At 41.4% G+C, this 13,686-nt stretch overlaps 1 protein-coding gene across 3 annotated transcripts in view; it reads left to right on the forward strand.

Annotated features, from left to right (window-relative positions):
- rasgef1ba (RasGEF domain family, member 1Ba) overlaps window positions 1–13,686 on the forward strand; it is a 74,651-nt gene that overhangs the window by 51,877 nt on the left and 9,088 nt on the right. For all 3 annotated transcript variants that reach the window (XM_072251902.1, XM_072251899.1, XM_072251901.1), the window contains one exon: window positions 6,999–7,122. In XM_072251902.1, the coding sequence (XP_072108003.1) occupies window positions 6,999–7,122 (124 nt within the window). The remainder of the gene's footprint in view (window positions 1–6,998; window positions 7,123–13,686) is intronic.

Here is a 13,686-nt window from a genome sequence, read left to right on the forward strand (position 1 = left end):
AAGGGGGAGATGCTGGGCAAGTGTAAAATGATGAATTGCAGTGCTACAGGGAAATAAAGTGAGGGCTAAAGAGAACAAAACAAATTGTGCTGCTGGAATTCGCCTGGCCAAGAGGGGCTGAAAGACCTTCTGAGCCGGAACAGATACCTAAGTAAGTCCAGCTAGCTTGTGTTGGCCATTCTAATCAGAAACATCAGGCACTAAATTCTATAAATTTTTAATAAGTCTCGGAGTTGTGTTGGTGTGCCTGTTGAATGCAGAAGTCCAGGACTTAGCGAGTAACAAATGGAATTTCATCACTGGAGAATCACCTCTCAGGTCTTATGCCAATTAATTTTTATAATTATTTTAACTTTAGATATTTTTGTATACATTAGATATATTGTCTATTACTTCAATGTAGGTATATTTTATATTATTAAATTTTAAATGACATTTTGAATGTCAGAAATATCTTAAGAAATTATAAAATCAGTGGTAACTTTGACATGAGATGAAGCCACACCCCAACATTATCCTCCAGCAAATAATATTAGGGGTATTCTGCAGGCAAGATCTCAGTGGTATACCATGGAATGCCTGGTCTTTGCCATCTGACTTCAAACAAGCAAACACCATAAGTGTCAAGTAAAGGTATTAGGCCATATACGTGTCCATGATAAAGCCCCCAAACCATTAAAATTGGAATGACCACCACCATCTCAAAAGCAATTAGGGGTGGTTAATAAATGCCAATATCCCGAGAATTAATTATTTGTTTTGAAATTATCTCTATGACATCATATATTCAATTTTCCCACATCTGATGTCCTACTAAGGTCCTCTTCCATTGTCTTCTGCACCACCCTTAAGCTTTCTGGCATTCAGGTTTCTTTGATGTTTCTTTCTCCTGATATTTTAATTACATCTTGTCATTCATATTCGAATTACTACTCGAGTATCTCCTCCTGCAGTCCATCCTTAGGCAGGGAAATCCTCTTCTCTTAATATCCATGTTTTTATCCCATTGGGCAAGAGAATCGTGTGCTGTCCCTGCTTTGCAACAATAAACATTCTTGAAGGCACGTTAAAAGCTCAACATAAATAATTAACCATGCGGTCTTGTGAATAAACCATCGGTACTTTTGAATAAACTTCATACGTCCTTCATTTAAGTGCATTTTCGGCCATTACATTCCCCTTCCATTTCAGGTCATCGGTGACCTGTCACTCTCTGTCTGTCAGGTTTTGCCCAACAACAGCTCTTTATTTAACTGTCAAAAGCCGGTGCATTTTCTGCTTTCCTGAGCTTAGACATAGTCCGATCCCACACATCTTGAGACTTGATCAAAATTTTGCCCTATCACTGACAACAAGGGCCCCTAAATACATTTTATAAACATGAGAAAATCTGCAGAAATCCAAAGCAACACACACAAAATTCTGGAGGAAATCAGCAGGCCAGGCAGCACTTACGGAAAAGAGTGAACAGTCAATGTTTCAGGCCAGGACCTTCATCAGCACTCAGATATATTTCTGTGGTAAACCGTGTATATATGTTGTAACTGGGTTACCTGTCTGGACACGCCCCTCTGCTGACTGCTCCTGTGGCTCCTCCCACAGACCCCTGAATAAAGGCGATTGTGTCACTGCTCCTCCTCTCACTCCACTCAGCATGGTGGAGGTCACATTTTACTGCTAAAAAAAGCCTTTCAGTATTTACTCTACTTCCAGTCTTTTGGAGTTATTGATAGTGCATCAATTTCATATCTTGGCATATTTTGGAGGAAACTGTGGGTAAGATGCAGGAGTCACTTCAGAATGCGGATTAGAATCAGTAGTAGAAGATGAAGCAATAGGGTATTGAGTGCCATCAGAGGCGAAGAAGTTGGAACTGGGCTCTTTTGGCCTGAAGGAAGACAGCCTCAGCAGCTAAGCTGAACTCCTGCTAAGATAAAAATGAAGCATTTCAATAAGAGTTTCAAAATATTAGAAATATTTGATTCACGATTAACATGGGAAGACCATATCAGGAAAGTTGAGGAGAAATGTAAAAAAGTAATAAATGTGATGAGATGTTTGACTGGTAGGGAATGGGGAGCAAGTTGTTCAGTGTTGAAGAGAATGTATGTGGCTTTAGTAAGATCTGTATTGGATTATGGAAATATAGCATATGGATCAGCAGCTAGGTCTCTTATAAGGAAACTGGATGTGATTCAGGCTCAGGCTTTGAGAGTGTGCAGTGGGGCTTTTAAAACATCACCAGTGTCAGCCCTACAGGTAGAAATGGGAATAATACCTTTGGAAATAAGAAAGATGCAATTGATGGCAAACTACTGGGCTAATTTGCAGGGGCATAATGATTCTCACCCTGCTAAAGGAGTGTTGCAGGAGTGCTAGGAAAATGGGAGGTTTCAAAGGGATAACTTTAATCGGATAGGGAATGATATTGCTAAAGAATGTGGAGTGTTTAATCTAAGGATAAGTCCTTCAGTAGCTTATCCGGTTGTAGCTCCATGGAAGCTTCGATGGCCTGACGTAGACTGGCGTTTGTTAGAGGTAAAAAGGATAGGAAAATATAAAACTCATTTGGTAAGTGCATTTAACTGTCATGTGATGGAAAAGTACAGTGATTATACTCAGATTTATACAGATGGTGCTAAGGAACCTGAAACAGGAGTGACAGGGTTTGGGGTGGCTATACCAGCAAAAGAAATTGGAATCAGCAGAAGAACATCTAATAACTTAGGGGTGTATACAGTGGAGATGCTGGCAGTGTTGGTTGCGTTGCGATGGGTGGAGAAAGCTAGACAAATCAAAGTGTTGATATGCTCAGATTCATCCTCAGTTCTAGCAAGTTTAAGGTCTTTTCACTCAAACAATCGGCAAGATGTACTTTATGAAGTCCTTCAGTCAGTCACAAGAATTGCAAGTCAGGGAGGTCAGGTAAAATTCCTCTGGATTCCAGCACATGTAGGGGTGAAGGGGAATGAGAGGGTGGATGAGTTGTCAAGGAAAGCGTTAAAAAAGAAAATATAGAAATGCGCATTAGTATCAGTAAAGCAGAGGTTAAGTGTGTAATCTGGGAAAAAATCAACCAAATGTGACAAGAAAGGTGGGACAGGACGGGGAAAGGGAGGCATTTATATCAAATACAAAAAAGTGTTGCAGGTACTAGGGCAGGTAGGGGATACAGAAGAGAGGAAACTGTGTGGACTAGGTTAAGGCTGGGGCACTGTGCATTAAACAAAACATTGAAAATGATAGGGAAACACCAGACAGGATTGTGTGAGGAATGTCAGGAAGAGGAGTCAGTAGAACATGTAGTTCTGAGTTGCAGGAAGAGTGGGATACGGAGAGAGATGATGAGAATTAATCTCAGGGAACTGGGGGTGCAGGAATTCACATTAAAAGAGTTGCTGGGCATAGGTGAGAGAGCAAAGGTCAGGGTATTTTTAGCTTTCTTAAGGGGTACAGGGGTTTTTTATAGGATATGACGGATAAGCAGGAATAGAGTACTAGGATGGCCAAAGATGGGAGGATAAGGTTAGGGTATGTGTGTGTGTGTGATTGGGTAAAGGAATTTAGAATGTAAGTCTATTGTACACTCTGGAGCAGAAGGTGACGGCAATGCACCATTAGGCTGGGTGCCAACCGCCGTAAAACAAGACGAAGAAGAAGAAGAAATATTTGTAAATGGTGATGCAGGATAGTTAAAATTATGAAAACTTCAAATTTGAAAGCAATTTTACGGTAGGTCTGAAAATATGAGACAAATCAGAAAGTTCAAAAATTAAATATGGGAAAATCATCAGGAGAAATATTGAATAAAAGCAAAACAGAATTCAGTCTCATAACTACAAGTTATTTTACTAATTTTAGTAATTTAGTAATTTACTAAAATTTGATAGGGAGTAAGTATAGTCTGACATTGCAGTATTTCAGTGAAGTAACGGAAATTACTGCGGTATGAGAGAGAAGTTGGCCAAAGTAAATTGGAAGGAGATGCTGGCAGAGATGACAGCAGAACAGTAATGGCATGAGTTTGTGGGAAAGTGAGGAAGCTGCAGGATAGATGTATTTCAAAAACGAAGAAATACTCAAATGGCAAAATAGTACAACTATGTGCCAGGTGTTGAAAGGTGTGAAGGAAGAGAAGTGAGTGCAATTACTATTACAAAAGAGAAGCTGCTCAAAAAGCTGAAAGGCTTAAGGGTACTTAAGTCAACCAGACCCGATGAACTGCACCTTAGGGTTCTGAAAGAGTTTGTGGAAGCATTAGAAATAATCTTTCAAGAATCATCGGATCTGACATGGTGCTTGAGGACTTGAAAATTGCAAATGTCACTCCACTCTTTAATAAAGGAGGAAGGCAGCAGAAAGGAAGTTATAGATCAGTTAAACTGACCTCAGTGGTTATGAAGATGTTGGAATCAATTGTTAACGTTGAGATTATGGAGTACTTGGTGACACAGGACAGGATAGGACAAAGTCAGCATAGTCTCCTGAAGGGAAAATCCTGCCTGATGAACCTTTTGGAATTCTTTGAGGAGATTACAAGTAGAATAGATAAAGGGGATGCAGTGGATGTTGAATATTTGGACTTTCAGGAGGCCTTTGACAAGGTGCCACACATGAGGCTGCTTACCAAGTTAAGAGCCCATGGTATTACAGGAAAGTTATTGGCATGGTTAGAGCATTGGCTGATTGGTAGGAGGCAGCTGAATAAAAGGATTCCTTTCTAGTTGGCTGCCAGTGACTAGTGATGTTCCGCAGGGGTTGGTTATGGAACTGCTTTGTTTTATGCTGTATATCAATGACAGATGATGGAATAACTGACTTTGTTGCCAAGTTTGCAGATGATACGAAGATTGGTGGAGGGGCAGGTAGTGTTGAGGAAACAGGTAGGCTGCAGAAGGACTTAGACAGGTTAGGAGAATGGGCAAGAAGGTGGGAAATGAAATACAACGTTGGAAAATGCATGGTCATGCACCTTAGTAGTAGAAATAAATGTGCGGACTATTTTCTAAACGGAGAATATCGAAAAATCTGAGATGCAAAGGGTCTTGGGAGTCCTTGTGCAGAACACACTGAAGGTTAACTGGCAGGTTGAGTCAATGCTGAGGAAGGCAAATGTAATGTTGGCATTCTTTTCAAGAGGTCTAGAGTACAAGAGCAGGGATGTGATACTGAGGCTTTATAAACACTTGTCAGGGTCCTCAACTAAGAAAAAATGTGCTGGCATTGGAGAAGGTTCAGAGGAGGTTCACAAGGGTGATTCCGTGAATCAAAGGATTATCACACGAGGAATGTTTGATGGCTCTGGGTCTGTACTCACTGGAATTTAGAAGGATGAGGGAAGATCTCTTTGAAATCTTTCAAATGTTGAAAGGCCTTGACAGAGTAGATGTGGAAAAGATGTTTCCTATGGTGTGGGCATCTAGGACAAGATAGCACAGTCTCAGGATAAAGGGGCGTTCATTTAAAACAGAGATGTGGAGAAATCCCTTCAGCCAGTTGGTGGTGAATTTGTGGAGTTTGTTACCACAGACAGCTGTGGAGGCCTGTTTGTTGGCTGTATTGAAAGCAGATATTGATAGGTTCTTGATTGGACGCAGCATCAAAGGTTACAGTGAGAAGGCTGGAGAGTGGGGCTGAAGAGGGGAGGAAAATCAGCCATAATTGAATGGCAGAGCAGACTCGATGGGCCAAATGGCCTATTTCTGCTCCTCTGTCTTAGGGTCTTAATGAAGAACAGTGATTGGACTTTGTAGCGTGATTTGGTGGAACATTAAAGAAACAATCAAATTGATAGGCAGTGAGAATACTAAGCTGTAAAATCAAAAATTTAATTTTTTAAACATTTATAGAAAATGCTAGAGTAAAAGGGCAAGGCTAAAATAAATATTTTAAAAGTGATAATCGGGCCAATATGTGTAATTCCAAGGATGTGTGAATATGTCAGATATGTAAACATGATCAGTTTTGAAAATTCCACCTCCAAACAGAACTGGTGTTAAAAACACAATGCTGACGGGAGAGATTTTTCTAAAATAGATGAGTTACATGGCACATTTGATGAAAAAATACAAGATAAACAATGTGATGTTGTTTCCTTTGTAACATAAGAAATTAAGTCAGTAATTAAATAAAGGAGATGCTTAGTATATCTATAGATAGCTCACAGAGCCAGATTTGTTATATTTGAGAGGTTGTTTCCATTTTTTCATGGTTCTCATTTGATGAGGATAAAGGAAATTAACATATGACAGAATTCATTTTGGGGTTGAGATTTACTCTTTTAAAAGAGGTTGCTTACTGGCATAAAAGGTGCCACTGGTGCTGCTTCACAAATAGCTGCTCAGAAAAGCTCCTGGCAAGACAATTGCTACCATTTGTGGGACTCATTTAACATATCTCCAGATTACTGGGTTTGTGATTGTCAATTCAGCAGATTCCACCCCTGTACAAGAGAGACTGAAAGTGTGCGAAGGAGTTACACTGGAATTGTACCTTCTAATAATAGGACTGAATGTGTAGTTATTAGTAAATTTTATTTTGACTTTGAAGGAGGCCATTGGGCCCATCAATTTCATGCCCGTTTTCAGAACTATTTTACCAGTCCCGTTCTCCCACGTTTTTTCGGGAACCTATTCTCTCTCACATGCCTATCAACTCCACTCTGATGTCCTTAAGTCCACCTACCTTAAGTCAATTAACATATCAACTACCACGTCGTTTGGACTTCTTAAACTGAATCCTTCAAAGAAAGATTGTAAGATAGGAAATGCAATCAGTAATACCAAAATATGTGTATGCTCAGCTATAGATAATTTACTCACACTGTTCTTTTGTTTGTGACTCTGACCATTGGTATATTTTTGATCCAAATGCATCAATTTGATGAATTATTTAATATTTATTGCCAATGAGCACGATTGATGTTCATTAATATCCTCCAAGATCATAGTCCCAATATGATTTAAAAGGTTTTGACTTAATGTTTCTGCTTCTTTTAGAAATTCTGGGAGCTGGCAAAGCAAGTCAGTGAGTTTATGACTTGGAAGCAGGTGGAATGTCCCTTTGAGCGCGATCGTAAAATCCTTCAGTATCTTCTCACAGCTCCTGTCTTCTCTGAAGATAGTAAGTCATTAGATACATCTGAAATTGAATTGTGCTGTTAAGATGATGAAATCCATACATTTTATTGAACATAAAGAGAAAGAACCTCTAGCAAACTGAGATATATAATGAAAATGACTAATTCATTTTCTGTAGGGTTTAGGCCAATCAAAAATATTTTTGTAATGGTAATTTTATCTACATATGTTATTATTACATCATGTAGATTTTGATGCTGCTTATAAATTTAATGTGTAAAATTCAAATAACATCATTATATAAGCAGCCTTACAATGATTGCAAGCTTATAGTTATATTCATTCACACTTGCGTGGCTGTTTTTTTTGCCCATTTTTGATTGTGCTGGAAGGTCAGCGGCCTTCTTGAGCCAGGAGAATGTAAAAGTGTCTGCTCAGTATTGTTAGATGAGGAGCTTCATTTTGATCCGGTGACTGAGGGGGAATGGAAAATTCCAATTTGAGGTTATATGAGATCATGGAGGGGATGGATGACCTGTATCCTTGCTCTCCTTGTCCTTTCAGCATTAGAGGTGCTGGACTTGGAAGGTGGTGTCAAACAACACACATCAAAGTTGCTGGTGAAGCAGCAGTCCAGGCAGCTTCTCTAGGAAGACGTACAGTCGACATTTTGGGCCAAGACCCTTCGTCAGGACTAACTGAAAGAAGAGCTAGTAAGAGATTTGAAAGTGGGACGGGGAGGGGGAGATCCAAAATGATAGGAGAAGACAGGAGGGGGAGGATGGAGCCAAGAGCTGGGCAGTTGATTGGTAAAAGGGATATGAGAGGATCATGAGACAGGAGGCCCAGGGAGAAAGAAAAGGGAGAGGGGGGAAAACCCAGAGGATGTGCAAGGGGTATAGTCAGAGCAACAGAGGGAGGAAAAGGAGAGAGAGAGAAAGAATGCATGTATATAAATAAATAACGGATGGGGTACGAGGGGGAGGTGGGGCATTAGCGGAAGTTTGAGAAGTCAATGTTCATGCCATCAGGTTGGAGGCTACCCAGATGGAATATAAGGTGTTGTTATGCATTTGTGAGTTGCTGAAAGATGACTTGGAATGCCTCACTGATAACCACTCTTGGAAAAGTATAATCACAGTATGACTGAGTTTCTGATACAAATGGAGGGTATAATAGCAATCTAAAACCAGTGTATTCTGACTAAACAAAGGACACTGCAATGGGATGAGGGAGGGTTTGGCTAGTGTAGACGGGGAAGACAGGCTATATGGTGGGACCGTTGAGGAACAGTGGAAGACTTTCAAAGAGATTTTTCACGGTGCTCAACAAAAGTATATTCCAATTAAAAGCAATGACAGTAAGGGTGGGGAGAGCCAGCCTTGGATAACTAAGGAAATAAAAGAAGGCATCAAACTAAAAGCTCGTGCATACAAAGTCACCAAGAGTAGTGGGAAACTGGAAGATTGGGAAAACTTTAAAAAGCAACAAAGAACTGCAAAGCAAGCAAAGAAAGGGAAGATAGATTATGAAAATAAACTAGCACAAAATATAAGAATGGATAGTAAAAATTTTTATAATTATATAAAGCAGAAAAGGGTGGCTAAAGTGAATGTAGGTCCCTGGGAGGATGAGAAGGGGGAATTGGTATTGGGTAATGAGGAAATGGCAGGGGCTTTGAATGACTATTTTGTGTTGGTCTTCATTGTGGAGGACGCATCTAACATGATAAAAAGAAATGTTATGGATGCAGTGGGAGGTGAGGACCTTGATACAATAACTATCACTGAAGAGGTAGAGTTGAGCAAACTTGTGGGCTGAAGATAGATAAGTCCCCTGCTCCTGATGGAATGCATCTCAGGGTACTGAAAGAAATGGCAGAAGTTATAGTAGGGGCTTTAGTGATAACTCACTCTGACAAGTCCCAGTAGATTGGAAGACAACAAATGTCATGCCACTGTTTAAAAAAGGATGTAGGCAAAAGGCAAGTAACTGTAGGCCAGTTATTTTAACATCTGTAGTTGAGAAAATGGTTGTAGCTATCATTAAAGAAGAAATAGCAAGTCATCTGAAAATAAGTCGATCCATCAGGCAGATGCAGCAGGGATTCAGCAAAGGCGGGTCCTGCTTGACAAACTTACTGGAGTTCTTTGAGGATATAATGAGTGCAGTGGGTAGAGGGGAACAGATGGACATTATTAACTTGGATTTCCAGAAGGCATTTGATAAGGTGCTACATAAAAGACTTATCTATAAGATAAAGATGCATAGAGTTGCGAGTGATGTATTAGCATGGATAGTGGATTGATTAACTAATAGAAAGCAGAGAGCTGGCATATATGGGTGTCACTCTGGTTAGCAATCAGTGGTGGGGTCGGTGCTGGGTCAGCAACTGTTCACGATATACATTAATGATCTGGAAGAGGGAACCAAGTGTACTGTATCTAAGTTTGCTGATGATACTAAATTGAGTGGAAAAGCAAATTGTGCAGAAGATACAGAGAGTTTGCAGAGAGGTATAGATAGGTTAAGTGAGTGGGCAAGGGTCTGGAAGATGGAGTAATGTTGGTAAACGTGAGGTCATCCACTTTGGAAGGAAAAATGAAAGAGCAGATGATTATTTAAATGGTAAAAAATTGCAGCATGCTGCTGTGCAGAGGGACTTGGGAGTGCTTGTGCATGAATCACAAAGGTCGGTTTGCAGGTGCAGCAGGCTATCAAGAAGGCAAATGGAATGTTGGCCTTCATTGCTAGAGGGATCGAATTGAAGAGCAGGGAGGTTATGCTGCAACTGTACAGGGTACTGGTGAGGCCGCACCTGGAGTACTGCGTGCAGTTCTGGTCTCCTTACTTGAGGAGGGATATACTGGCTTTGGAGGCAGTGCAGAGGAGGTTCACTAGGTTGATTCGAGAGACGAGAGGATTAGACTATGAGGAGAGATTGAGTCCCCTGGGATTGTACTCACTGGAATTCAAAAGAATGAGAGGAGATATTGTAGAGGCATATAAAATTATAAAAATAAGAAAGAGGCAGGAAAGTTGTTTCCACTGGTAAGTGAAACTAGAACTAGGGGACATAGCCTCATATCTGGGGGAGTAGATTTAGGATGAGGAGGAACTGCTTTTCCCAGAATGTGGTGAATCTGTCGAATTCTTTGCCCAATGAAGCAGTGGAGGTTACCTGAGTAAATATATTTAAGACAAGGTTGGATAGATTTATGCATAGTAGGATTAATTAAGGGTTATGGGGAAAAGGCAGGTAGATGGAGATGAGTCCATGGTCAAATCAGCCATGATCTTATTGAATGGCAGAGCAGGCTCGATGGGCTAGATTGCCTACTCCTGCTCCTATTTCTTATGTTCTTATGTCTGCTGTAACTACAGTGGGCACTGTATGATACTGAGTTTGAATATTGCTGTACCTGTACTCCTATGAACAAATAGAGAACGTTCAATCCATAAGACCATAAGACATAGGAGCAGAATTAGGCAGTTCAGCCCATCGAGTCTGCTGCACTGTTCCATCATGGCTGATTTATTATCTCTCTCAACCCTATTCTCCTGCCTTCTCCCAGTAATATTTGACACCCTGACAAATCACGCATCTACCAACCTCTGCTTTAAATAGACCCAATAACTTGGCCTCCACAGCTGTCTTTGTTAATGAATTCCACAGATTCACTACCATCTGGCTAAAGAAATTCCTCCTCATCTCTGTTCTAAATGGACATCCCTCTGTTCTCAGGCTGTGCCCTCTGGGCCTTGACTCAGCCACGATAAGAAGCCTCCTCTCCAGATCTGCTCTATCTAAGCTTTTATATATTTGATAGATTTCAATAAGTTTCCTCCCTCAGTCTTCTAAACTCCAGTGATTACAGGCCCAGAGCCATCAAATGCTCTCACACATTAACCCTTTCATTCCTGGAATTCTTTAATCATTTGTGCCTTTGAATGGTTGGAAGTTTAGTAACATATCATGTTACAAGTACAAGGCTACTTAAATGGTCTTGGATTTACTGTATCTATATGACTGCTATCAGTAATTTTCTGGTCAGTGGTAACATCATCCCCCTCCATCCCTTCAAAAGCATAAATAGTCGTGAGTTAAATTGTCATAGTCATAGTCATAGTCATACTTTATTGATCCTCGGGGAAATTGGTTTTCATTACAGTTGCACCATAAATAATAAATAGCAATAGAACCATAAGTAGTTAAATAGTAATATGTAAATTATGCCAGTAAATTATGAAATAAGTCCAGGACCAGCCTATCGGCTCAGGGTGTCTGACCCTCCAAGGGAGGAGTTGTAAAGTTTGATGGCCACAGACAGGAATGACTTCCTATGACGCTCTGTGCTGCATCTCGGAGGAATGAGTCTCTGCCTGAATGTACTCCTGTGCCCACCCAGTACATTACGTAGTGGATGGGAGACATTGACCAAGATGGCATGCAACTTAGACAGCATCTTCTTTTCAGACACCACCGTGAGAGAGTCCAGTTCCATCCCAACAACATCACTGGCCTTACGAATGAGTTTGTTGATTCTGTTGGTGTCTGCTACCCTCAGCCTGCTGCCCCAGCACACAACAGCAAACATGATAGCACTGGCCACCACAGACTTGTAGAACATCCTCAGCATCATCCATCAGATGTTAAAGGACCTCAGTCTCCTCAGGAAATAGAGACGGTTCTGACCCTTCTTGTAGACAGCCTCGGTGTTCTCAGACCAGTCCAGTTTATTGTCAATTCGTATCCCCAGGTATTTGTAATCCTCCACCATGTCCACACTGCCCCCCTGGATGGAAACAGGGGTCACTGGTACCTTAGCTCTCCTCAGGTCTACAACCAGCTCCTTAGTCTTTTTCACATTAAGCTGCAGATAATTCTGCTCACACCATGTGACAAAGTTTCCTACCGTAGCCCTGTACTCAGCCTCATCTCCCTTGCTGATGCATCCAACTATGGCAGAGTCATCCGAAAACTTCTGAAGATGACAAGACTCTGTGCAGTAGTTGAAGTCCGAGGTGTAAATGGTGAAGAGAAAGGGAGACAAAATGGTCCCCTGTGGAGCCCCAGTGCTGCTGATCACTCTGTCGGACACACAGTGTTGCAAGCACACGTACTGTGGTCTGCCAGTCAGGTAATCAAGAATCCATGACACCAGGGAAGCATCCACCTGCATCGCTGTCAGATTCTCCCCCAGCAGAGCAGGGCAGATAGTGTTGAACGCACAGGAGAAGTCAAAAAACATGACCCTCACAGTGCTCGCTGGCTTTGTCCAGTTGGGCGTAGACACGGTTCAGCAGGTAGACGATGGCATCCTCAACTCACAGTCAGGGCTGGTAGGCGAACTGGAGGGGATCTAAGTGTGGCCTGATCATTGGACGGAGCAGCTCCAGAACAAGTCTCTCCAGGGTCTTCATGATGTGGGAGGTCAATGCCACTGGTCTGTAGTCATTGAGGCCACTGGGGCGCGGCGTCTTCGGCACAGGGAATGATGCTAACTCCATTAAGTATATTGGGAAAGATGGATTCTCTCTTGCTGAAGGTACTTTTTGCAGTTACATATTTCCCACTTTGCATCCCAAGCTTGAATATTGGCCCCAGATTGCATCCAACTATGGCAGAGTCATCCGAAAACTTCTGAAGATGACAAGACTCTGTGCAGCAGTTGAAGTCTGAGGTGTAAATGGTGAACAGAAAAGGAGACAAGACAGTCCCCTGTGGAGCCCCAGTGCTGCTGATCACTCTGTCGGACACACAGTGTTGCAAGCACACGTACTGTGGTTTGCTGTGCAGTCCTCAACATTCTCTATTGAAGTGATGGAGTGTGCCAATTTATGAAGTTGCTGAGACGTTTTGGATCTAGCACACCGCATGGTGGAACTACTGTGATGTCTTGGTGCAGAGATTAACTTCCCAAAATCACAGCCGGTGGAAGCCTTTCCATCCATCCTTTACTCCATGTTGCTTCACTTGCTGAAATGTTGCCTACATGTCAGGGATTTTGCTTCTAGAAGTCAGAATTTTTATCCATGTTTAGGGCAAGTATTAAATACGATCTGGAGCTGAGTATCTCCGGTGGAATCGAAACTGAGATTTAATGAGTAGGATGTTTGTGAGTACATCACTTCCAATATTAGACTTCCATTTGCTGTATTGGAAATGGAGAATGGAGTTGGTTTATTATTGTCATATGTACCAAGATACAGTGAGAAGCTTATCTTGCATACTGTTCAAACGGATCAATTCTTTACATAGTGCATTGAAAGGTCTTTGATTATGTTGCCTGCTTTACTGAGGCAGTGAGGAATATAGACAGAGTCCATGGAGAGGATTTGCTGAGCTGTGTCACAAATCCAGTTTCTCGCAGTCACATCCAGTGCAGTTGCTATACCAAACCATTATGCATACAGATAGGATGCAATTGGAGACGTGCCAAATTTCTTTAGCCTCCTAAAGAAGAGGAGGTGTTGTCGAGCGACCTTTCTTGGCCACGACATCTACATGCTTGGATCAGGTAGGCTATTGATGTCCAAATGTTAACTTTCAACTTCACTAACTAAAAACATTTTTGAACATATTTTATAAGTGATTGCTTTTCCA

The sequence above is a fragment of the Mobula birostris genome, chromosome 3 (assembly GCF_030028105.1).
Source record: "Mobula birostris isolate sMobBir1 chromosome 3, sMobBir1.hap1, whole genome shotgun sequence".
In the NCBI taxonomy this organism is placed as follows: domain Eukaryota; kingdom Metazoa; phylum Chordata; class Chondrichthyes; order Myliobatiformes; family Myliobatidae; genus Mobula; species Mobula birostris.